Source organism: Miniopterus schreibersii (assembly GCF_964146895.1).
Source record: "Miniopterus schreibersii genome assembly, chromosome: 8".
NCBI lineage: Eukaryota > Metazoa > Chordata > Mammalia > Chiroptera > Miniopteridae > Miniopterus > Miniopterus schreibersii.
The window spans coordinates 43,718,803-43,745,757 of NC_138109.1; the positions used below are offsets into that span (position 1 = coordinate 43,718,803).

The 26,955-nt window shown below is 34.9% G+C and overlaps 1 protein-coding gene across 1 annotated transcript in view; it reads left to right on the plus strand.

Moving 5' to 3' along the window:
- LRRC7 (leucine rich repeat containing 7) overlaps positions 1–26,955 on the plus strand; it is a 396,137-nt gene that overhangs the window by 118,302 nt on the left and 250,880 nt on the right. Inside the window, exon 3 of the mRNA XM_081144600.1 lies at positions 16,820–17,022. Coding sequence (XP_081000726.1) covers positions 16,820–17,022 — 203 coding nt within the window. The remainder of the gene's footprint in view (positions 1–16,819; positions 17,023–26,955) is intronic.

The window sequence follows — 26,955 nt, forward strand, 5'->3', positions numbered from 1 at the left end:
AGAAAGTGCTCTAAGGGCAAAAGAAGAGAGTAACTTACATCCTAAGGAAGTTGGAAAAGATTTGCTGAGGGGGTGATAGTCCAGCTGTCTCGAGACTGAATGATGATTTTTCCAAGTGAAAAAAAGAATGAAGATCATTCCTAGCAGAAAAATGCATTTGCAAAAGCTGGGAAGAATGTAGAGGCATTGTGGATATGTGTTGTGTTGCAAGAAGCTGGCAACATTTACAGGGTAGGCTATGTGGAAACCAACTAGAAAACTATTTAAGAAGTCAAAGAGAAGGCTGCACGATCCAACATTCCAGCAATGACTACAGAGAACAGGGGCCACATTTGAAAGTTAGACTCATTTGTGACATTGAAAGTGGAAAATGATAGAAAACAAGAGTGAAGGATGGTTCCAGAGGTTTAGCTTAGGAGACTGGATGAGTTGTTCAGTTATTAACTGAAAGATGGCAGAACATTACAAAGGTTAAATTTTATTAAACATTGTTACCAGTTTAAAGGGCAGTGAAAGTAGTTAGTCAATAAGCAAGTTTGTACAGGGGGAGAAATTCACTGGGGAAAACAATCCTAGGAGACTTACCTGAAATAGAAACTTTTAACAAGAAAAAAAAATACTTTGCCTCTGATTTTGAGGTTAAATGATTGTACATATTTTCTCTATTTCTATTTAAAAGTGAAAAATATCTTTTAAAAATATGATAATTTTTAATTTCTGTACTCTGCCCAATTATGTCTGCTATAATCTCTACAAAACAGAGCACCAATATTCAGGATAACTCTTAGACAAGCAGGAAAAATTAATTACTCTAAATATATTCCTTTTACTATGGGGAAAATATTTTAAAATATGAATAACATGTTTAATTTAAGAAGCTAAAAAGATTAAGTATCTGGTACATTCATTTATGTCAAAGCATCCATCTTTTCCCTACGTTGACACTGCATGCTCTGAACTTCAACACACACATGCACACACGGCAATGTATATAAATACATTTAATGAATTATTTTCAACTGTCCTTAAACACTAAGCAGATGGTCCAGGAGAATGGTGAAATTATGTCACTTTTCTGATTCAGATGAGATTTGGCCCCCTGGTTCAGAGATGCTCTAGGTAGACAGTTGTTACTACTTAATGAGAACCCAGGTGGATTTTGTCTCCACTGACGCACATTTCTGTACCTTGTTTTGTTCTACATATATTTAGAAAATGTGAAATAGAAAGATTTGTTCTGACAGCATCCATATGTTAATCTCACTGTGGATTGAGCTCTAACTGGCTTCATGATCAAAGTAAAACATTGAATTTATATTCTAAAAGAATTATTTGGTCCGTGGCATCCTGTGTCAGTTAGAAAAAGAAATAAGATCTAAGGCTTGGTGCAAAAGTTCAAGGTCAGTCAAGAGAAGTGCTACCCGGTGGCATTTCCATTTGAAAGAATTTGTTATTGACAATGGAGAAAAAAATCTTAGAAATATATTTCACCCCATTTATTCATGTTATTGTAAAAATCACTTCCCTGAAAACACACAACCAAATGAGAGCTTAAATTCTATTAACCTTCTCATATAAAAATGTAACTTTTATATAATCATTTACATGGTTCTCTTCTAAGGGATCCACCTGCTCAAAAACTATGGCCAATAGTAAACTTCCAAGAATATCTGGATTATTCACACATTATGCTGGAACTATACCTGAGAATGAGTCTGTCTATCTAAATGAGACTGTTCCTGTAACCGAACAGTTAGAAAACCATGATATAAGCTCTTGTCCAAGAAAGGAGAAGAGAGTTTCCAAGGTGATATTTAAAAGGCAAGTGATTGGTGAAAAATAAATTGTTAGGAAGCCCTTAAGTTAAGTCCATTCAACAAAATGATTTTGTAAGCATAAATCAGAAGAACAAATGAAAGAAGAGATTAAAAACACCTTAAAATATACTTTGCTATATCAAACTGACAAAGATTGGAAATAAACTGATAATATCTGCTGGCAGTGGTGCAAGGAAATGGATTTTCACATCTAATACTCTGATCAATGTGAGTTGGTCCAAATAATTGAGCAATTTTACAATATTTATCAAGAAGAGTAAAAGTGTTCAAATACTTTTCATCTAGTAAATGCACAAGAACATATATTTGAGGTTGTTAATTATGGCATTGATTATAATTTGGGGAAATGCTGAACTATATACATTTCTAGCATAGGAAAAAGATTGGTCAAGTAAATTGGTAGACATATTCACAACAAAATATTTCATAGTCTTCAAAAAGTATGTTTCAGGGAATGTTTAATGATATGAGACATTGTACTGTGAACATATGAAAAAATGTTCACAGCTTAATGTTAAGTAGAAAAGCATGACACAAAACAATATATTTAATCTTAACAATACAAGTGTGTGTTTTGTGTGAGTGGGTGTATATATCTGTCTGTCTGTCTGCCTGTTTATATTTAGAGTGAAACCTTAAATGAATGATAGGAAATGCTCTACTATATTAATAGTGCTTTACTTCTAGATGATAGGAGTATGGTGAATTTTATTTTCTTACACTTTTCTCCAGCTTCCAAATTATCAATAATAAATATACATTACTTTTATATTCTGAAAAAAAATAACAACTGGAATTTTGAGTAGCACAGTTTGGGTTGAGCAGAATTGTATGTCCAAAATGTCTAAAAGGTTCTCTCCTTACTCTTATTTTGTTCTCTCTGTGCCAGTATAGAATGTTCATTCGAAAAGCATCACTGAGGTCTATTCCACATGACTTGGTGGTTAATAGTGTACTTTCTAAGGTAACATAATGTCTAGTTTCAACCTCTCAAATGTTCTTCCATTTGCTCTCATTATCAGTTTGGGATGTTCACAGTGACGTGTAGTGCTCTCCCTTGTCTGTTAGAACTGCTCCCTCCAAACAAGATATTCCCATCATTTCCATATGGTGACCATTATATCAATTTTTCAAAATACTTCTGAAATATTTAACTCTTTGGGTTCAATGTTTAGGTTCAGATCATTGATATTCACTATGTCTACTGATTAAGTACATTGAGTCATTTATTTTTCCGTATTTCCCCCCCCCCAAGAATTTAGTGGATAACCTATGCATTTTGTTCTTTTGATGATGTCACACACTTTTCCTAAGAGTGTCTAATTTTATATGTTTGTTGGACAATTTTACTTGCATCTGAAATTGAAGTTTTAAATCTTTTTCAACAAGTTGGTGAATCTAAGGCCAAAGAAAATTTCCTCCTTTGCCTCTGTTCATTAATCTGTACAAAAAGAATTTTACATTGTATGTCTGCCTTGAATTAGGAATACAAATAAAAGGCAGAGTTCATGGTTTAATTAAGAACTCGTAGTATCTCAATAGATTGATAAGGAAACAATTGTAATAAGTCTATGCCAGATTGGACCCTGGGTTCTATGGATGCTGGAGATGACACGCCTAACTTTTGTTTGGAAGTTAAAGAGAGGGTTGTATTAGTTTGCTAGGGCTGCTACCATAACAAAGTACAAACTGGGTGACTTAAACAACAGAAATTCATTGCCTCATAAGTCTGGAGACTGGAAATACAAAATCAGGTATTATCGGTGTTGGATCCTTTTGAGGGCTGTGAGGCAAGGATCTAGTCCAGGACTCACTCCATGGCTTGTGGATGGATGTCTTCTCCATGTCTCTTCGCATTTTCCCTCTATGTGAGTTTCTCTTCCCATGGCCTTCTTTCTATGAAAATAGGACCCTACTCCAATATGGCCTCATCTTAACTAATTACATCTTCAGCAGTCTTATTTCCAAATAAGGCCACACCCCGAGGTACTGAAGACTGGGGCTTCAACACATGAATTTGGGAAGATACAACTCACTAATAACAGGGACAGTAGAGGCAATTTTTTCTACAAGAATCATCTTTAAGTTTAATTAAAAATGGTAAGGAAGACTAATCCAGGAGAGATAGTAGTTCAGGAGAAGAAACTGGTAATGTAAAGACCTAAAGGGATGGAAGGTACAGTGTGAGTGTGGTGTGAGAGGAGGCTGAAATCTTGGCAACTGCTTATAGACCTGCCTCTGCAATACTACAGGGTGGATAGTGAAGGTGGCAGGGAGCCAGTGAAGAATCTAATTCACATTCAGATCTGAGTTCTGGAGATGGCTATTCAGGTAGCTCTGTAACCTTCGTGATGTACAGTCTGTCTTCCGGCAGGACCCCATCATTTAGGCATGCCTTTCATTTAAAGAGCTCAGCTGCCTTCTTTTAAACTTCTAGTTCTCTTAGCAAAACTTTTACTCTTTATTTTACTCTTGTAGTTCTTTCAAATTCTGTTGCCTTTCATCATCTTCTAAATAATTTAATTCAGTAAGAATTTAAACTCAAAAAATCCATCCATGGCATTTATTACTTATAAGATGAATAAAGATAAATATTTAAATACTCAGAATGTTTTAAATTACTGTTGATGATTGTACTTTTAATCACATATTATAGAATAACAATCAGAAAATTCACAAAACAGTTCAGTTTTAAAATGAACCTCCAATTCTGCCATGGGAAGCTTTCCTGAATGCATTCTCACATGCTTTTAACTTCCTTCCAGCTTTAAACTCATTCAGTTAACTTGCCTTTTATTTTTACTCTTCTTTCAGCCTGAGGGTGACATCAAGCAAGCTTATTTGTTTCATAAATCTCTTAAAATCTTTCCAATTATAAAGTAACTGCCTAGATTTATACCCAAAGCAACTTAATTGATTAAAAGATTATCACTACAAGCCCAGTTTATTTAGTTGAGTTTCAAAATTGCAGCATTTGCTCTAAATAGTGAGAAGGCACAAGTACCGCCATCATCAGCATTAATTAAAATATTAATAAACATAGATAATGCTAGAAGTTATCTAGAGTTATAATTGAAGAATGAGTATAAAACAGCATGAAATGCCATTTAAAAATGCTTTCTTTGAGTTGTTTATATCAGATTGAAAACATAGGTCTTTCATCATGTCTGGTGAAGGGCACCATATTGACATTGTGTCACAACACAAAAGGCAAGGAATCCCTGAGGTGAGAACTACATGGAAAATGCTTTCTTACTAGTTCCTACTAAATGCACCTACTCAAATCTTTGAAAGATGTGGAGTGAAGTGTTTCACATAAAGTGGACTTTTTTACAAAAATAAATATTTACCACCTTGTACCCAAATTTTCATTAAATAAAATATTTGATTAAATGACATCTAAATGTATTATGCACAACTCTGGCTTCTCAATAAATCATGCTGAATAACTGATCTTTTTCTTAATAACTCAGTCATCATTAAGAACATAAATCATCTTATACTATAGTATAAACATATATCAGAAGATATTAAGGTATAAGACCATCTTATGAATAATTTATTTAAGGGTGAGGTACGTGATTAGACAGGTTCAACCAAACTTAAGATTCTATTAATTAAATAGCCTCTATCTGAATACTTCTGTTCTATTCCTTTACTCTCTCTCTCCATAATCAAGCCTTCAGATATCGTTTCAGCAGCTCATTAATTTAGGTTGTCACCTTATGAAAGTTAGATCTTCGAGAGTGTCCTAAATCTTAAAAATTTGTTTCTTCATGATGCTCTTGGCTGAGGTTCACAATTTACCTGAAAGCATATTCTTTAAGAAACATAACTGTAACAGTTTTTCTTTACATAATTAGAACTTTTTTCTGAATTTAGGCTATTACTAATCTAGTCTTGAAGTCTGATTTCTACTGTCCTCTACTGCTATATTTGCATATTTAAGTCAGTAGATAAAAATTCCAAGAGAGAATGTGTGGAGAGAGGATAGAAATATTAAAATACTGTTATTCACCTGTGTGATCCAATAAGGAGACACTGTGAGTAACCTTGTGTATGCCACTACTTGGTGCAGATCTTCTCACAAGAGATTTTTTCCCCAGATTGATTCTATAATCCTTAGGTTGATGTTTTTTAAAGTAGTTAGTTAAGATGACAATGATAATGGCAATGTGGAGGAGGAAGAAAAGGAAAGCAGCATTTTTTTATAGTCTGGAACAGTTAGAGAAATCTTTAAAAAGAAGTTGAGCTTCAATAAATGATCTAAACTCAAATCCAATGGACTTTTTTAATAGCACACACTGTGACTCATAGGCAATGACGTAAATAAAGAGTAAAACAGAACATTCTATTTATCATTCTAAGATGTTCCATTTTATAGGTTTCTGTAAATATCAGTCACTGTAATGTTTTAAGACCTGCAAATGAATTATAATCACCAACATGGTTTATGAAGATAGCATGGGGTTAGCAGAGATTGGCAGGATTGGTATAGATGAAGAATATGGCTAAGAGACAGGAAGTATTGGGTGTAGTGTAAGCTAGAGCACAGAACTGGAATAGTATGCTTATGGAAGTACTAGGTAAACTAACTGAAAAACTGAGTTGAAGGGAGTTTGAACATCAAGCTAAAATATCTTGTAGACCAACCTTTCCTAAAATGTGTGATTCATAATACTGATTCCTAATTACAGTGATAAACTTTAATGTTTTCTGTTTTTTAATGTTTAAAAGGGTGTTTAGGAAACATTGGTTTGAACAAAGATAAGCATATTTCTTTATCACAAGGCTTCTCTGAGCCCTTAATATGCTAATGCATACTACTTATTTCTTAGAGAAAGATATCACCCAGGAACACAGACTGGGAAATGCTGCTCTTGAAAATGTAGACTCAGTGAAGCTTCTAGAACTGAGGAATGGACATGCATTTTAGGAGACTGGTCAAGATAATGTGTATGCCAGTATGAAAAGTGGATAAAACTTTAATATTTTCTTTTAGAGCAATTATCCGAATCTGCAGTTATGGATTTATTTGCACGATGTTTTGTTCAGTATCTGTCTTCCTCACCACCCAATAAATTCATTAGAGCAGGAACCAGAGCTCTTTTATTTCACTGGTATTTCCTACTCATATAATCCAGTGCCTACCTATCACAGAGGAGACATTTAATAAATAGGTGTTGAAAAATGATGGTAAAGGAAAGATACCTGGAAATAGTATACTTCCATACAGCTATGTTTTTGGCAATACTACCAGGATATGATAAGGGTCTGATCCAGATTGAATGAATGGTAAAGAAAGGAAAGAGAAGATGTAAAACATTTACTATAGAAGAAAAGAAAGAAGAAGCAGTGAAAGATGACCCCAAGATACAGAATTAAGAGAATTAAAACATAGCTAATCAAAACAAGAGATCAAGAAGGAAACACAGTGGTCTAGTATGAAGTAGGAGCTTAGTAAATATTTCCAAGCTCTGCTTTAGACTAGTTGAATTTTACTTAAAGACAGGTAGTTTATTAAGCAGAAACTAAATCAGGAATGATGGTTTATATTAGGAATCATTCATAGAAAGAGACCCTTGAAATCTGTAGATGAAAATTCTTGGGAAGAAAGTATATAGAGAGAACAGAAGCATTGTTGCTCTTGGAAGAAGTCACTTGTCTAAAAGTATAACTTGGAAATAGTTGATAAGCTTATTCTTGGTACCAGGCACCATGCTTTTCCTCTTTATTTCTTGTTTTGATTGCTAATGTGATAATATGAGCATTAAAGAACACAAGGGTTTTTTCCTAATGATAGTTCCCTGATCTTTATCAAGACAAACTGGTGTCCATGTATAATAATTGCAGGCTTTCAGATATTGTAATGAGATGAAAACAAATCCCTGAAATCTGAGTATTTTTGAAGTGTGATCATTTTAACCATCAAAAAGCAAGCTTTAGGTGCTCCACTTGGAGTCCTAGAATCAACATGCATATTGTCTTAATGAGGGGGTTTCAGAGATAGACTTGAGGTTAGGTAATGGTTTTAAAGATGTTTCTTGAAGTAGGACGTGGAAAGAACTTGGCAGTTTTCCACATCCCTGTGGCACATTTAGTGAAGCAAAGGGTTTCTCAGTGAATAAATTAGAAACATTTGTTATTTGAAAAGCATAAGTCTGTGCCAGCTAAGGACAGCCAGAGTATTTGTCACAAGAAATCTTGGAAAGATTGAACTTTCCTTTATCCCCTTATCTTTCAAGATATGTAAAATATTCAAGGATAACATGACAGACTTAGGTATAAAGTCCTAAGGAATGCAGAGGTATTGAAAGTTGGGTATTTTTTATCTCTATATTCTTACTAGAGTCAACTACTTCAGGCAAAATTTTCAAAGGGTTGAAATCCTTTTTGGTGTAAATTATCAGTAGAGAAGGATTTGAAGTATATAGCAAGGTGAGTCTTCCTTTGACTTCACCTAGGTGAGGCCTTGTTAGCAAGCCCTGCTATTTAAATACATTTGATTCTGGGAGAATGTTGAAAGGGAGGCTGTTGACTGGACACTGTGGTTATAGAAAAAATCCCTTTAGCTATTCAATACAGATTTTTAAAAATATATGATTCAGGAGAGAAGGGAATCAATGCAGTGTTGTGAGTATCCATAAGAAGATGTTCTCATCTTTGATCTCAAGGAATTTACTAGAAGGGCCTTATCAGGACGAGATGAATACCTGTTTTGCTTGTGCCTTTTTAAATCCCTTTGAAAAACTGAAAATCTAAGAATTCCTCTTTTGGATGTGTGCTGAGGATATGTAGTAACATAAGAAATCAGATTGTTTCTGAGTCAGGCTCCAAACACTGGTATGAAGCTCCATGCCTCTGTGGTATACTGGACAATGGTCATGTTTCAGAAAAAAATACATATGCTTCTGTATATTATGTATGTAATGTATATGAACTTTCTTGTGTTTTGTGCTCAGATAATTCCTGAAAAGCTTTCTCAATTTTACCATATTACATTTCCATACTTTTAACATTCAAAAAATTCTTTAAAACTGATCAGTAAGAGAGAGGACAGTGTTATTTCCCTCATTGTCACTCCTCCATTCTGTTTAGCATCTATAAAGTATTCTATGTGAAAATAACTTTCATATGTGTGAGTGTGTGAGTGTGTGTGTGTGTGTGTGTGTGTGTGTGTGTGTGTGTGTGTGAGGGAGGGAGGGGAGAGAGGGGTGGGGGGAGAGAGGGAACTGGTAATAAAGTCATGTCTAAATTTTCATATGCTAATCTGTATACATTGCTATCAATGTAATGCAGGATCTGCTAATGGAAAAAAAAAGTCAGTGGCTCTTGGGTAAGGAGATATGAGATCCATTCTTAGGTCTAGAAATTATTCTGTGTATGACCTTATGCACATCACAGACTCACTAAACCTTAATTAGTTATTATTAAAATATGGAAAATAATACATGAATGTCTAGATATAAGAAAAAACAAGGTGATAGGTTATAAATTGTTTTGAAATTTTTGCAAGGACTGTGCAAATAAAAGTTATAATCATCTTAGCTTTCATATTCATTGGCTAATACAATTAATATTTTTAAAGTATTAACTCTGGATCAGATACTAGACAAGGTATTGGAAATAAACATTGTTGAACAGGCTAGGCATGGCCCCTCTCCTCACAGAGATTTCAGTCTAGTGAACAAGATTGATATTGAATTAAGTAATTAAAATGTGATCAAAGAGAATTGCAGCATATAGTTGGAACATATGCTCAAGAATCCTAACCTGCCTTGATGAATAGGAAGAGGCTATTTTTCCTTCTTAATCTAATTTTTTTTAAAGACAAGGGAAATGAACTATGCAGAGGCAGCCTTATTGCTGAAGGCCCTAGCATAAGAAATATTGTGTAGTCTTAAGAATATAAAAGGAGCTGTGAATGTAAGATGCACAGAAAAGAATGAGAAGAGTGAGTATGGAAGGCTGCAGTCAGACCACAGTACATTATCATCCTTGGTAGGCCAGAGAAAAAATCTTGGACTTTGCCTAGAGGTCAGAGAGGAGTCATTAAATATCTGTACCAAGAGGGTAACAGCATAATATTGGTGTTATAAAAAGGTGACTCCAGCTGCATTGTGGCGGGAAAGAGAGAGGTATAAGTAAATGCAAGAGATAACAGTTTGAGCTAGGTTGCTGAGAGTTGAAATGAAGGAAAAAAGATTGGTTCAAGAAATGTTTAGGCTATTTAATGGTTAGGACTTGGTGATAGATGTGGGAAGCAAGTGAGCTAGAGGAGTCAAAAACAGTGCCAAAGTTTCTATATTAAGAAACTAGGTGAATGGTATTTCCATTCACTGAGACTAAGAACACAGGAGGAGGTGGAGGTTTGGGCAGAATAGTAGTTGCTAACACTGTGAATGCTTAAAGCTTGAAGACACAATTAGGTATTTTTTATGTGTTCTGTTATTTTATAGAGGACTGAACTGATAGAGGTAAAACAGTGTGCACAAAGGCACACACCCAGGGAGTTAGCTCCATGGTCTTGACCATCATTATGAACTCTGTACCTTTCAAAGCATCACTTCAGTTTTAAACAGCTACCTGTGAGACACCTGTAAAACATAAAGTGGAAATGATAAGCGAAATAAATCTGAGTAGAGATTTAAAAAATTTTTTACAACAATCCACTCATCAAAGTTAAATGAAGCGAGAGTTGGGAAAGGTGAGTGAGATGGAAAGGGAGAAGATTATATAATTAGAAGGGAGTAGGACCAGGCAGGGGGCTCTAAGACTACAAACCTCAGTGTTTGGTAGAGAAGATAACACCTTCTCAAAAGATTGAAATGGAGGAAATGAAGTGCAAGAATAAATGTCAGAAGACTGTGCTGTCAGGGGAGCCAAAGAAAGGGAGTGTTTCCAAAAGCAGGATGTAGTTCTCACCCCCATATTCCTAATAGGTCAACTAATGAGGGATTAAAAGTCTGAAAGCAATTAAAGAAAAACTTTTTTAAACATGGAAGTTAATCTCCCACCTTCCTTATCTGTTCTTACAACCAAGTTTCCACTAAATTAAAGAAATTTAAAAATACATGTACTCCTAAGGACAGAGAAAATAGAAGAAGATATCAGGAGATAAGAAATTTCAACAAATTTTGAGAAGACAGGGAACGAAGATGTAGTTTATATTCATCTACATGCAGAGTACATTGTTAGCTACATTATAAAGTACTCACAAAGGGATACGAAAATTAATTTACTCCATAGACCTACTTAGAGTCTTGAAGACAACAGGTACCAGGCAAGGAACCGAAGGTACTAAGCACTGAAAACAGGAAAATTGACTAAAATTCTCTATATACAAAACTGCATAGCTATGCCCCAGACAGAAGCTGAGAATATTCTTTGGCTTGCTGCCAGATCGTCCTGCAGTGAAACCTATTATGCATACAAAGCTTCCAATTAGCTTTTTAGAGCTTCAGATTTCAATACTGAAGGACAGCCAGGGATCACCAGACATTTTTTTAATCCTTATCTTGAAAGCTAAAGACCTAAATAAACAAACAGAAAATGAAACTCAGAAATAACACAAGAAATAGGAGGAAAGAGATTTAAAGTATATAGTTAATATCTCCTGAGAGAACATGAACATTTTATGGGCCCCTGAAATACAAACAGGATATGATGAAAAAGGAGCATGCATTCAGGAAGCGACAAATAACTTTTGGAGAGTAAAAATATACTACCTGATATAGATATTAGAGCAAGTGGATTTAGAAGGCAAAGTTGAGGAAATCTCCTAGAAAGTTGAATAAAAGGACACAGACATGGAAATTACAAGAGAGAAAAAATAATTATTACCAGATAGATCTAAAAGGTAGGTCCTACATCCAGCTAATCAGGATTGCAGGGAAAAGGGAAAATAAAAACAATGAGGAGGAGGAAATTATCCATTAAATAACAGAAAATTTAACAACATTCAAAGATAAGTGCTTCCAAAGTGAAAAGGCCCGTCAAGTATCTAGTACAATGGAATTAAAACAAAACAGAAACCATCAAAGCACTTTTTCATGAAATTTCAAAAGACCACAGATAAGAAAAAAATTCTAAACTGTTCTGGTGCAAGAGAATGTGGGTGGAAAACAGGATTTTTATTAGTAATAGGCTGGATTTCCTGGCAACTTTAAAAGCTAGAAGATATTAAATTAAAAATGCATTCAAATACAGAAGGAAAATTATTTCTAACCTAGAAGTATATATTCAGCCAAACTTTCAATTGTTTGTGGATGAAATAAAACCATGTTCAGGCATGCAAACTTCTCAATAAAATGGACCTACCATAGGTGCTTTCTCAGTAAGTTAGTAGATGTTATATTCCACCATTGGATGTTACATTCCAATAAGTCTAGATATCAAAAGACACGAGATCCAGGAAATAGTAGATATAACACAAGAAGGAAATGCAAAATTCACAGAATAATAGTGAAGAGACATTTCAGGATGACAGATATATATCAGGTCTAGAAAAGCAACCAACCCATTCTGGCCGGGCGTGGCTCAGCGGTTGAGCGTCGACCTAGGATCCAGGCGATCAGGGTTCGATTCCCGGTCAGGGCACATGCCCAGGTTGCGGGCTGCAGCCGATTAATGACTCTCTCATCACTGATGTTTCTATCCCTCTCTCTCTCCCTCTCCCTTCTTCTCTCTGAAATCAATAAAGATATATTAGAAAAAAAAAAGAAAAGCAACCAACTCAGACAGGAGCAGGAAGATAGAGTGCTCCTGAAAGATAATTTCAGGAGAGGGTGGAATGACTAAAAATCAAATTACATGTGTTTGACTATACCAAGACAAGATAGGATATTAAATTAGTGGAGGGTACATAGAAAACCCAACCAAAGAAAACAAGAGGCAATTTTTATAGAAACAAAAAGATGCACAGAAATAAAATGTGATTAAATTGCAGTGGAATATAATAATCATAAAATAAATACTATTAATTTAAACCTATATATATTATATATAGTATAAATTAAATTAATAGCATATATATTATATATATATATGTTGATTAGAAGTATGAGGCAATTTATTAGAAGAAAATAAACTGCCACATTTCATACTAGAAACCTGTAATTGAAAAATCAGGAGTTGCACTAATTGAGGTATTTAGAATTTTAGGGTAGAAATAAAGCTCTAAAAAGTTGAAAGTTATTATGTGTAGGGAGTATAAGTCAGGAATGGAAGGAATTATCATTGAGCAATAGTCCATGAATTAATATGGAAATTACCAATGGGTGGAGAGGATGACCAAGAGATGATAAGTGGTATGAGGAAAGGCAGAGAGATGTTACTGCCAGGCAATGAGACCATCAAAGGACAGGGGTTTTACAGGATGAGAGAAGAGCAATAGTGTTTAGAGAACAAGGAGGATAACAGTTCCACTTTCCAACTGTGAAGTGTTTAAGGTGTTTGAAATCAACATGCCCCACTTGTAAAGCCCGTAAATCAACCAAGTTTCAGTTGAGACCGCAATGAGGAGGGAGCATTTCGTGAAGAGGATGAGGCTCATTGAATTTGATCATGATGTAGGTCAGAATCTCAGAGTTCAGAGGGAATAGAGGGAAGAGAAGTTGGGCCAGGGGACACCCTCAGCACATTGTAGGGATAAGAGATGGAACAGAAAAGATGATCAGAAGAGCCTACATTTTGTGTCAAAGAAAGGCAAAGCAGTTATAAATGAATTAAATTCCAAAATCTTGGTGGACAGTGAATCCTCTGGCCAAAGGGCTCAGGAGCAGACTTGGATATTCTTTTTTCTTGGTTCACAATAAAAATTTCATAGTGGCAGCAAGAGGTGGGTATCAGAAATAACCATGCTGTTCAGCCCAAAAGGGTAAGTGCAAGGCATTGGGCAACAAAGAGCATGAACAATTGTTTCCTCACTCATTTGTGGGTCACTCAAGTCAGACAGGGTATATACCTTTAGTCAGCTCTATGGCATCATAGCTGGGTGGTCAGTGTGGCTACTAGTGACTCAAATTAAAAACCTGGAATCTCTTAAGACACCTTCCTTTCCCCCATTGCCTCCCCTTTCACCTCTCATTTAATCCATTGCCAACACTTTGGATTCTGCTTCTTAAATCTTTCTAATTTATCACTCCTCTCCATCCTCACTGCTACTATTATAGGCTAAGCCATCATTGCTTACCTTTACAACTGCAATAACCTCAACAAACATTTACTAAGTGCCTAATAAATGTCAGTAATTTAGTAGATGCATTTATTGGTTGCCTAATACGTGTTAGATCCCACATCGAAACATAAAAGTCACCAACTTATAATCAGGGTTGCTTCCATATCTTGGCTATTGTAAATAACACTACAATAAACATAGGGGTGCATATATCTTTTCAAATTATTGTTTTGTATTTCTTCAGATATATTCACAGAAGTGGATTTGCTGGATCATAAAGTAGTTCTATTTTTAGTGTTTTGAGGAAGTTCCATATTGTTTTCCACAGTGGCTGCACCAATCTGTAATCCTACCAACAGTTCACAAAGGCTCTGTTTTCCCCACATCCTCGCCAACACTTGTTTGTTTGTTGATTTATTGACCATTCTGACAGGGGTGAGGTGATATCTCATTGTGGTTTTAATTTGCATTTCTCTGATGATTAGTGACTTTGAGCATCTTTTCATATGTCTGTTGGCCATTTATATGTCCTCTTTGGAAAAATGTCTATTCTGGTCTATTGCCCATTTTTTAATTGGATTGTTTGTTTTTTTAGTGTTGGGTTGTATGACTTCTTCTTAAATTTTGGATATTAACTGATCACATATATTGTTGGCCAGTATCTTCTCCCATTCAATAGGTTATCTTTTCATTTTGTTGGTAGTTTCATTTACTGTGCAAAAACTTTTTAGTTTAATGTAGACTTTGGATTCTTTTAAATCTTGTGATAAGATTGTTTCAACCCCCAAGAGCAGGGAGGGCACAGATCATATGGAGATTTATCTTCTGCTTTTAGGGGAACAGAGTGGTCAGGCTTTTCTTCTTGCAGAATAGTTTAATTTAAATAATTAATATGCCATTTGGAGATATCTTGGGGTGGCCTGCCCTGGGCCCCAACAGAACTCAATTATTATATAGGAAATAGTACAAATAATTAGGAAGCTACATGATTAGTACTCTGGGAACTCAGAGGGAGATACTAGTCATTATTCTTCCTGGGAGACATTCACAGACATAGTGACCTTTTAGTTAGAATGAAAAATTTTTTAAGCGAATTATCAGTACCTGATATGGTTGGGGGAAAGAGTCCCAAACATGTTTATTTATTTATTAATGCATTCATTTGTTCATTCTACATTTGTTATTGAATATCTATTATAAGCACCAAGACAGATGCAAAAAATGACAAAGCAGTTTCTACCCTCAAGATGCCTATTGTCTCTTAGAAGAATGACATGAAAATAATAGATTTAATAAAGTGTTGTGGGTACCATGATACAAGTCTGTACAAAATTTATGGTATTTAGTCAGTTTAACTCACAGAAAGTCATACCTAGGATATCAGACGTTTCTACCACAATTACAAGTTGTTTTCTCCCATTAAAATCATAGGATTCACAAAGATAGGCCCTCATTCTGAAGCACATAACCAATCCAACTCTAATCTGTCACTCCAATAGAATATAAGCTTCATAAAAATGGAGAATTTGCTCAATTCACCACTGTATCCCCAGTACCTAGATCAGTGCTGAGAACCGAGTGCTTATTCAATGAGTATATGTTGACTGATGACATGAATTTGTGTGTCAAAAAGAAGACATCATATCTGTGAAGCTCTTTATCTGACCTTCAATTATAAATGGTAACTTTGCTGGGTAGAGAAATCTTGATTGTAGGTTCTTGCTTTTCATCATTTTGAATATTTCTTGCCACCTCCTTCTGACCTGCAAAGTTTCTGTTGCAAAATCAGCTGACAGTTATATGGATGCTCCCTTGTAGGAAACTAACTGTTTTCTCTTGCTGCTTTTAAGATGATCTCTTTGTCTTTAACCTTTGACATTTTAATTATGATGTGTCTTGGTGTAGGCCTCTCTGGGTTCATCTTATTTTGCAAAGCTATCATTTAGAATTGAAGGTCAGATAAAGAGCTTCCCAGACAAGAAAAACCTAAAGGAGTTCATTACCACCAAACCAGTATTACATGAAATGTTGAAGGGTCTTCTTTAAGGAGAAGTTAATGAACAAAATAAACTGACAAACAAAATAGACCAAGAGACATTGAAGCATGCAACAGACTGTCATATTTCAGAGAGAAGAAGGAAGGAGGGTAGGTGTGGGAGGTAGGAAAAGATTAACCAAAGAAGTTATATGCATATGTGCGTAACCCATGGACACAGACAATAATGGGTGAAGGCCTGGGGAGGGGGTGGGAGCAGGATGGAGGGGGTCATTGGGGGGGGGGATGAGACACCTATAATACTTTCAACAATAAAGAAAAATAAAAAAGAAAAGAGAAGACATCATAAACCTTAGAGATGAAACATGAATATTTTTGCAGAAATGGGCAAAAAGTATTTTTTCAATAATTTCTGGAGGTTTCTGTTCTGCACTGTTATTTGTGTAAAGTTAAAAGCATAGCATAGATCTGTGTTTACAGTGAGGGTGTAAGCATGGTAATAGCATTGCACTGAGTCAGGATTGTATTCTAGCCCAGTTCTGCTTTTCCCAAACTGTGTGATAATAGGAAGTCTCTTACCCTCTCTAAATCCATTTCTTTACTTGTTAAATGAGAATAAATCCTATCTTATATACCTTGTAGGGTTTAAGGATTAAATGATATAATGCATGGGCATGTCCAATATAAACTTTAAAGTATTATGTAATTACAAACTATATACCAACGTTAAACTTCTAAGTTTTAAACAAGAATTCCCTTGATAGGCAGTTGATTAAGTAATTGGGTTTTTTCTCTCTTTTTCTTCAGTGCAGTGCCTGGAGATGACCACCAAACGGAAAATCATCGGCCGTCTGGTGCCGTGCCGATGTTTCCGAGGTGAAGAAGAAATCATCTCAGTCTTAGATTACTCCCACTGCAGCCTTCAGCAGGTGCCAAAAGAGGTCTTTAACTTTGAAAGGACATTAGAGGAGCTTTATCTAGATGCCAATCAAATTGAAGAGCTACCCAAGGTAATTTTGACAGCCTGAAATATACTCTGTATATGAGCATTTCATAATTTCCAAAGACTTGGCATAATGCTAATGCTAACTAAGGCCTGGTAACTGACTAATTACTCAGATTGGTATAAATTTCCTTAATATTCTCATTACCTTTTTATTTATTTATCAATATTACTAATTTATTTTAACAAACACCAGTCAGAATTTTTGGAAAATATGACACTTTTTCTAACATTTAAGAGGAAAACTTTTTTTCTTTATTTTATTTTATTATTTTATTTTATTTTTCTCTATTTCATTTGTAACTTCATGTGATATATTAATAACCAGGTGAACTCCATGGAAATCATCATTTTTTAGATTATGCCTTTTTATTTTAATTTAAAATGACCTCCAAAAAAATATGAATTGGTGGGTTGAGATCAATATCTTATGTTTTTTTGAAAAAGGAAAAATATGACACTTTTCAGAACTAAAAATTTTGTATGTTGTATGTTCAGGTGACATTGTTTTAAAACCTTGAATTATATGGTCTAAGTCTAAGAGATACTTTTCTTAGACTTCACACACACACACACACACACACACACACGTGCAGTTAATACTATTATGAAAAATGTTTCTGGAATTTGAAATCTTTGATTATTACAAATATCACTGAATTTATGTGGCATACGATTAATAAATACAGTGTAGCAGAAAATTTAATATCAAACTTTGCGCGCACACTCATGCACACAGCGAGCCTTTATATCATTGTGCTAGGTAAAGAAAATGTCTCCTGTGATCTTGTCCTCCATTGCAGAAAAGATAGGGTGACAAGAAATTAGCTAAAGCAAACCAAGGCCACACAGCGGAGAAGTTCAAAATCTAAACCACTGGATCCTAATACCACTTAAAAAAGTGACTCAGATTAATTAATCAACATGGCATTCACATGTGAAAGATTTGCACAGTGACTAGGAGGGGAAAAAAATTTATTTTCATTGCTTGTGCTAAATAAAGTGCATATTAAATGTCCAGGAACTAGAAACAGAATCTTCCTTAATAAAACTAACTTCATTATCAAAATCTAAGTATAGCATGCTGATCAAAACAAATTATGAATAATTATTTTTATTTAAGGTTATTAATTATTGTGTTTATAAACACTTCAGAGGCAAAAACTATTTAATGTATATTTCAAAACCAGTATACTTATTTTTTGACAACCTAAGTATATAGATCTTTGCCCAGGAGAACTGGATCAGACCTAAAAATAATTTTGGCCAAATGGATTATCATTTGGATTGCACATCTAGTAGAGGCTGGAATGAAATGGGCTTTCCCTTCTTCCACAAGACTATGAAGACTTGAGGGCAGAAATGACATCTTTGCCTCCCTATACACATGCATACATGGTGACTTTCACATAATGGTTACTCAACGTATTTGTTGTCACTGCCAGGTGAAACAATGCAGAGAACTTCATGTACTATGATACTTGGCTAGCAATTTATAAATGTGGCATTTAGTTCTAATTTAGAAAAATAAGCACAAGTATTTTTGTAGGGAAGGCCAATCTAGGATTTCCAGATAAAAATAAAGGCCATCCAATGACATTTGAATTTTAAACTATAAAGCAGACAATTTTTTAGCAAATTATACCCCAGATGTTGACTGGATATGCTTATACTAAAAAGAAATAGTTTATTATGTCTGAAATTTAAATTTAATTGAGCATCCTATATTTTTGTTTGTTTTGTTTGTTAAATCTGGCAGCCCTAGGTCCATCTAGTCAATTAAAATCTTTTTCTATATCCGTGTGATAGATTCTGTAATACAAATAGTAAAAGCATGATTAATTAATAAAACATTATTTATTTAATATTCACTACAGAGTATTTTAGGCTCGTTGGGTGGAGGTGTTATAAGAGAAATACCAAATCTTGCCTCCAATGATTTCACAAACTAATTGCAAAGAAAACAGTATCACATTTGTGATACAACCTCCACTTCTTCAGAGAATTTCCTTGATTCACAGAGTCACAATGCTATATAATTTTTGAGTAGAGGCAACCTTGGAGACTATTTTATTTAGCGTTTAGTATTACTAATAAACAAATCCAGGCCAGAATAAGTTTTTTCCTTAGGCCACATGGGATGTTGTATTCTATCCAAAACTATTACCAAAGCCTATGTTTTAGTTAGGATAGAATAGGTTATGCTATAGTACCATGTCAGAATCTCAGTGGATAACCAAACAGTTTTGCTTTGAGTCCCATGAGTTTTCAGAGGAACCCATAGCTAAAAATTCATTCAACTTTCCACTCAGTGCAGAAATGGCTACTTATTATTTCTCTAGCAACAGTCATCCAACCTCTTCATGTACATTTCTATTAATGAAAGAAATCACTAACTTAAAAAGCAGATCGTTGCTTTACTGGAAAGTTGTAGTTAGTAGAAAGTTCTGCAAAAAATAATTAAAAACAAAATACTGGAAGAAGTTGGGTACTAGAGCTTAATTTCATGTGTACTATGGACTACAAGGCCCCAAACTGATAAATTTACATTGAGAAAACAATTACACACATGTGTTATAGAAAAATAACATTCAGAGTAATTTGTCTGCATTTCAGAGTGTTATAGCTTATTTTTTTAAAAGTGGTATATGGTATATCCCTACAAGGAAATATTATTTGGCAATGAAAAGGAATAAAGTGTTGACATATGCTACAATATGGTTGAACCTTAAAAACATTATGCTCAGTGAAAGTAGTGAGGAATTTATCAAGAAGGGATGTTTTGAGTGGTGAAAATTTTGCCATGGCCTGCCTCCAGTCACTGAACCATGAGTAGCAGAAATCCTCATTGACTCTTTAAACAATAAATGAGCAACAAAAATGCATCTGAATAGTGCCAGCAGCCAGCAGGTAAAATAAAGCTGCAAGTTAATGACCAGCCAATGGGCTATAACAACTGTGCGGGAGCTGTTTGTGCTCAGCCTTTACATAAAAGCCACACAGGCTCCTTGCTCAGAGCCTTGGCCCCTGCCCTTTCCTCTGCCAGCATTCTTTTTTTCTTTTTCTTTTTAAATTTTATTATTGTTTAAAAAATTATAGATGTCCCTTTTTCTCCCCAATGACCCATTCCACCCGTTCCTTCCCCCTCCCCAGTCCCTCTCCCCACCATTGTCCATGTCCTTGGGTGCCAGCATTCTTTTCTGCATGGTCTGCTCCTTCATTTCCTTCAGTCTCTGCTCAAAATCACCTCTGCAGAGAAGCTTTCCCCCTTTATCTTCTACAAAATAACACCTACCACCACCACTCCTTTATATCTCTAGAAAATTTTCTAGTACAATTCAATTGTTAAATAGTATTAAGATACTGCCTACTTTAATAACTCCCTTTGATAATGGTGTCTGTTATTTTACAGCATAAGACCTTTGACAGTGGCCAGAGGTAAAGGAGGATGGGAAAAGTTAGAGTGTATCTGAAAAGGACACAAAAAATAAGTTCTCTCACTTAACGGAGTTTCATTTATTTAATTGTTTTTTATTTTAATTTTGGGTGTTGAGGTGAGGTGGGATAATTTTTGTGGTTCCCCCACAATTCATTACCTAATATAGTGCACTCTTTGCTTTTTTTTTTTTTTTTTTGTACTCTCAAACTCTGAGTACGTCACCCATATAAATTAGAGCTGCCAGATATTTTTTCCAAATAAAGAAATGTTCTCTCTGATTCTAGAAGCAGTCAAAGAAGGGACATCATAGAACTTATTTTTACATATAAGGAGGTGGAGAAGGAAATCAGTCTTCCAAAATTCCTTTCAAACTTAATGTTTAGTGATTCACTCATTTGAAATTTTTTTTAAAACAGAAAAAAATGATAATAGAAGGAAGCATTCTGACATACAGCCTAGTAGCCATAGTTACTGGTTATCATCACAGAAGTACTACAGAACAATGTAAGGAGTTCTGAAGAAAGAGGACCTGGGTTTAACACAGTTCTGACACTAATTAGTCATATCACTTCAGACATATTCTTTAACCCCTTTGAACCTTAGCTTCTTCACCTCTAGTAGATGCTAACAAATTTGTTACTGCTTGTCTCCTAAGATTGCAGTGAGGATCAAATAATAGAAAGTATATGAAAGCCCTATAAAAACAGCAAAACGATGCACAACTCTTGGGTTAAGAGAAATAGCTTATTTTGAGAAGAAAGGGTGTATTTTGCCCTGGCTGGTTTGGCTCAGTTGTTAGAGTGTCACCCATGGTCTGAAGGGCCCCAGGTCCAATTCTAGGTCAAAGGCACATGCTTTGGTTGCAGGCTCGATCCCTGGCCCTGTTTGGGGCACGTGAGGCAACCTATCAATGTATCTTTCTCACATCAATGTTTTTTTCTCTCTCTCTTCCACACTCTGTGAAAAAGCAATGGAAAAAATATCCTCTGGTGAGAATAAAATTAAAAATGGGAGAAAAGAAAGGGCATATTTTTTAATAAAGTTGATTTACTTCCTTAATATAAATTTAGACAAATTCAACAGTACAATAAAAAAAAAAAAAGCTTTAATTGGTAAACAAATAGCTGTGAATTTATAGTTGTCAGTTTTTCTTAAAATTGTAGTCCACAAAAACCAATTGAACCATTTTAAGTAAAATGGACATTTATTGGAAATATATCTGGAATTTATAAATTTAATTGGAGCCTGAAGAACATTATATGGGAAAAGGGTAGGAACCAAGGGAGCTCTGGATGGCTTCCCAGAATTTACAACATAGGCCAGTATGGGCCACACACTGCTGCTCTCACACCCCCAGATAACCATGATGTTTGTTCCAGATGCAAATTTCAGATGCCTCCAAAAATAATGTACAGTGAGAGATGTCCTTAAAAGGAAGGTCAAGGTTCTAATGTAAAAGAGGAATGGATGCTGAACAGCAATAAATACATACGTAAAAATAAATAGATAAATAAATAATAAATAAATAATAAATAAATAAGTAAAATGCCCTCCAATCTTTTATTTATATATATATATTTTTATAAATCTTTATTTCAGAGAGAGGAAAGGAGAGGGAGAGAGAGACAGACAGAAACATCAATGATGAGAGAGTCATTGGGAATTGAGCCTGCAGCCCGGTCAGGGCACATGCCAGGGTTGCAGGCTCCATCCCCAGCCGGGAGAGGCAGCCGATCAATGACTCTCTGATCATTGATGTTTCTATCTCTCTCTCTCCCTCTCCTTTCCTCTCTCTGAAATTAATAAAGATACATTTAAAAAATAAATAAATAAATAAAATATATATATATGTATATATATATATATTGGCTTCAGTTATATTGATTCTTTCTTTTTGTCATTCATTCACTGATATTTGCTACCTAGGTAGGATTCAGGAGCCTGAGGCCATGTTTTTCTTAAACCTTTAAATAAAATTATTTGAAATAAAGGACACTTGCTTATCTTGTGAGAGGTTTTATATTAATGAGATCAAAGGAACCATAGAAAGACTATTTTAGGGTGACAAATTATGAAATGCTAATTCATAATTGTGATTTTAGTTTATTGAAACTTGAATAAGCATTGATTATTTTTTCTTCTCAAAAGGAATCTTTCAAAGTGAAAGAAACTACTTTATCACCACAGTTGGTGATTAAACATTTGGTATGTTGAGAAATATGAAAAGGTTTGCTCTAGATTAAACATGGCTTAAACTGTCAAATGTAGAACATAAAAACTACCATTTGTTCAATAAAATTGCCTCATAATTTTAACAATTAAGGAATTATCTTCTTAAAGGTAATAAGAAGATAATTCCATAAGTGTTTGTCTTGCAGAAACATAGAATTGTCCATAACTTTGGCATTTTATACAAGTAGTCCAACATATATATATCTATAGAGGGCTCTCCTAAAATCCTGGGTTTAAATAATGGGGAAAATACGACCTTCTTCAATTCTATCACTCCCTCAAAAATATTCAGGATGCGTTATTCTGTTCTCCAGTGCCAAAGGTATAGAATTCATATGAATATGTAAAACCATGTCCAGAATAAAACTGTCACATAAGTGATGCATAAATAATCCAAATTTGTCTCTGTTTAATGTTTTGCCTGAAACATCTTTCTCCAAGTCTATTCTTTTATTGCAATTATTTTGCCATTCACATGCAGTTATTTTTTCAATAAATAAATAATGTAGATGGACTCTCTAGAGGCCCAAAGGAAAGTGAGATGAAGAACAAATTTGTATATTAAAAAAACCCATAGTTTATAAATGGATATGTTAGATAATTTTTCTTATTCAGATTTCAACTTTTGTTTAAAATGTTCTACTGGCCCAAAAGTTTATAGTATTAACAACCCTTAATTACATGTATTAGTAAGAAACCAGGACTTCTGTTGTGCCATTGTCATTTTTTGAGCTGTTTTATCTTCCAACTGAACATTTACTCATCCTATCACTTACTGCTGACCTTTACCCAAATATCAAGTCTCATTGAAATCTGTTTCAATGAGATTGAAAACTCATTTGCTGACTTCTACTGCCAATTTTAGGTAAAATATATCTATTGATCTGTTCATTCAGCAAATCTTTTTGAGTACTAATTATATTCAGACAGCTGTTCTAGGTGATGGAGATATATTATTCAGCAAGATCAACAAGTTTTTATTCTCAAAAAATCTACATTGCTGTAAAAAAAAAAAGAATGAAGATAATTTTTAAAAGAAACTGTTAGGTAATGGCAAGTGTCATGATGAAAATAAAGCAGAGGAATTGCTGAAAGACTATTTTAGTTGAGAGGACAGTGAATGTTTCTCTAAGTGACCTTTTATGTTAAGTTGTGGGTAACAAGGAGGAGTGAACCATACACATCTGAGAAAAAGCATCCAAGACAAGGGAATACTCTAGGGTAAGAATGAGTGTGGCATGTTCAAAGAACAGAAAGAGATAAGAGGTGAAAGCAGGAAATGCAACAAATATGTACTGAGCATCTACTGTGTGCTGGCACTTCATATGCAGTAGGTTCTGTGTTCTCAGAGCAAATCTGACAAATAGGTTTTGTTATCCTCATTTTAAATCCAGGGACACTGAAGCACATGAGGCTAAAAGAATAGCATGATCCTTAGAATACAAATTACTTCAAATCCCATGTCCTTTTCACTTTACTAATCTGAAGGCAGACCTTCTATAATTTGGTATATGACTAGTCTTGGGGATGACCAAGGAAGGAAAAAGGATGATAAGATTTTTATCCTAGAGAATTGGGAAATTGTACTATTGAAAATATTTTTTTAAAGGTCTATTCAGGTCATTTGCCCATTTTTTAACTGGGTTTTTTATCTTCTTGGTGGTGAGTAGTATAAATTCTTTATATATTTTGGAAATTAACCCCTTATCAGATGTGTCATTGGCAAATATGTTCTCCCATTTAGTGGGTTTCCTTTTTTTCATTTTGTTGCTGGTTTCTTTTGCTGTGCAGAAACCTTTCAGTTTCATGTAGTCCCGTTTGTTTATTTTTTTCCTTTGTTTCCCTTGCCCAAGGATAAATGTGAACTGAAAGAGACTTTGCTTGGGGGGATAGGCACACGATGCAGTGTGCAGATGATGTTTTGTTGAGTTGTACACTTGAATCATGTACGGTCTTGTGAACCAATGTCATCGCAATAAATTCAATAATACATAAATAAAAAGACAAACATAACAAATTCTGTTTTAGATACAAAGTGTGAACTATTAGCCTAGCATCCTCATAAAGACACCAAAAAATAGGGAGGTATCTGAAACTGAGCCTTAGCAGATCTGGACTGTCAATACAAATCTGTCTTTCATCCAGAAATTAGAAACAAGCAGCCATGTTTTGTTTGGCCTGCCAATTTTTGAAAAGTGAGCTAGTAGCCAACTTATAAAATATCATATATATTTTTTTAAAGTCCAGATTCCTGGATTCTTTAAAAAAAAAAGAAGAAGAAAAAGAAGATCTGGTGGGCTCCATATGCCCAACTGGTAACAATTAGGTAGAATTGAAAATCACTGGGCTCTTGATGAAGCAGCTCTAGTTGGCCACAGGTCCCACCTTGGCTGCCACTAACAGTGAAGTTGCCCATCCAGCTCCCATAGGAAATTGTGTTTGCAGCCTAATCTTTTCATGAAAACGTATCTACTATATGCCAGATACTTTGCTAGTCACTGGGAAAATAGTGATTGAACATACTTACATTGAACAAGTAATTGCATCTAGTATGCTGTCTTCTATGATAAAAGGGGAAGCAATGAGTGTTTTGCAAACATTTGGTGGAGCATCCTGAGGAATGTCATCACAACTAAGATTTAAGGATGAGTAAGAGTTTGCAGGAAGAGAAGTAAGCGGTTTCCAGAGAGAGTGCAAATGAGGCATATTTAAAGAACTGAAAGAAATCAAGTATTGCTTAGACACATAGTGCAAGAGTGACACTGGAAGAAATGAGGCTGGAGAAATTATAAAGACCTTCTGTGCTAAAATCAGAAGTCTGAATTTTATCTGGTATATGTGAAAATTCACGGGGTAGCAACAAGATCAGATATGTATTTTAGAAAAAATAGTCCTAGCTGCACTGAGTAGACATAAAAGGGTAAACTCGGAGGTAAGAAGGCCTGTAGAAATCTACGAGAGGATGATGGCCTAGCCCAGGATAGTGACCTTGAGGATGGAATGAAGGACACAGATTGGAGAGGGTTTTTGGAGGCAAAATTTACTGGGTTTGGTCATCTGTTCGATACCTTGATACCTGAAAGAGCAAGATGAGTCACAGGTTTCTACTAGATTCCCAGGTTTCTACTAGAGGATGTGGAATAAACCCAAAGATGGAAGGTATAGGATCCAGGAAGCCAGAGCCTAGTCCAGGTGTGGAGGTAGCAAGTGAATATCTACGGAAGTCATGCGTGCATCATACTGAGGCAGCAGCCCGCCCAGGCTGGAGCCAGCTACACCAGGTGCAGGGACCAGTTCCTCCAGAACAGAACGTGGACCCAGCAATTACTCTGATGTGCTTTAGCGCTTCGGAATATAATTGCTGGGCATTTGACAGAGCTGTTTGAGCATTTGAGGGGGAAAAAATTAAGGATAAATGTATAGAAAACCAGGCCAATTACAGCAGCTTCAGAAAAAAAAAATTTTAAGAGTAAAAAACACGAACATAGCGTGTAAAGAAACATTACTATCAGCATTGACTACTGATACAATAAAACACTTGAATGTAAGTATATCTGGAAGATGAGGGGGGAAAAAAGAGTGATGTGGTTGTGGTGGTGACAAATTAAGATTTTTCACCTGCTGTCATTTGAAATACTTATGCAGTATCTATAACCGATAAAACAAGAATTAGAAATACATGTATATTTTCTAGAAATATAGAAGAAAATATAAGAAATTATAGCTGAAAATGTTGGAAGCATTTGCCACTAGGAGAGGGATTGTAGGACTCAAAGGAGAGGACAGAGAACTGATGCGCAATGCTTTTATAAAAATAAAAATTAATTTTAAATAAGAAAAAGGATGGAAGGGGATTAAGCTGGTAGAGAAAAGCTCCAAGGGTTAACCTTTTAGTAAGTCCGACCAAATGACAGTACTTCCTTTTGAAAATGGTCCAGAAGACACACTGATGAATGTAAACATCCAATGCCCAAGTGAATTATAAAGCATCACTTGAGCAAATTAAATGACATGAAAAGTTAAAATGTAAATTTATAAAGGCAGGCTAATATTTGCTATCTACTCTTGTCACTAGTTCTTATAATACTAGTTAACTGATTACTACATGTTTTAACGTTATTCATTTCCCTGCTCAGTCCTTAATATGTGAAGTGTTTCTAAATCAGAAGGCATTTTACTAACGCAGCAATTTCAACTTACTTCTAGAATGAAATCAACCTTTAGGGAATTTCTCTAGAATATAATAAATAATAAATACTGTAGGGAAAT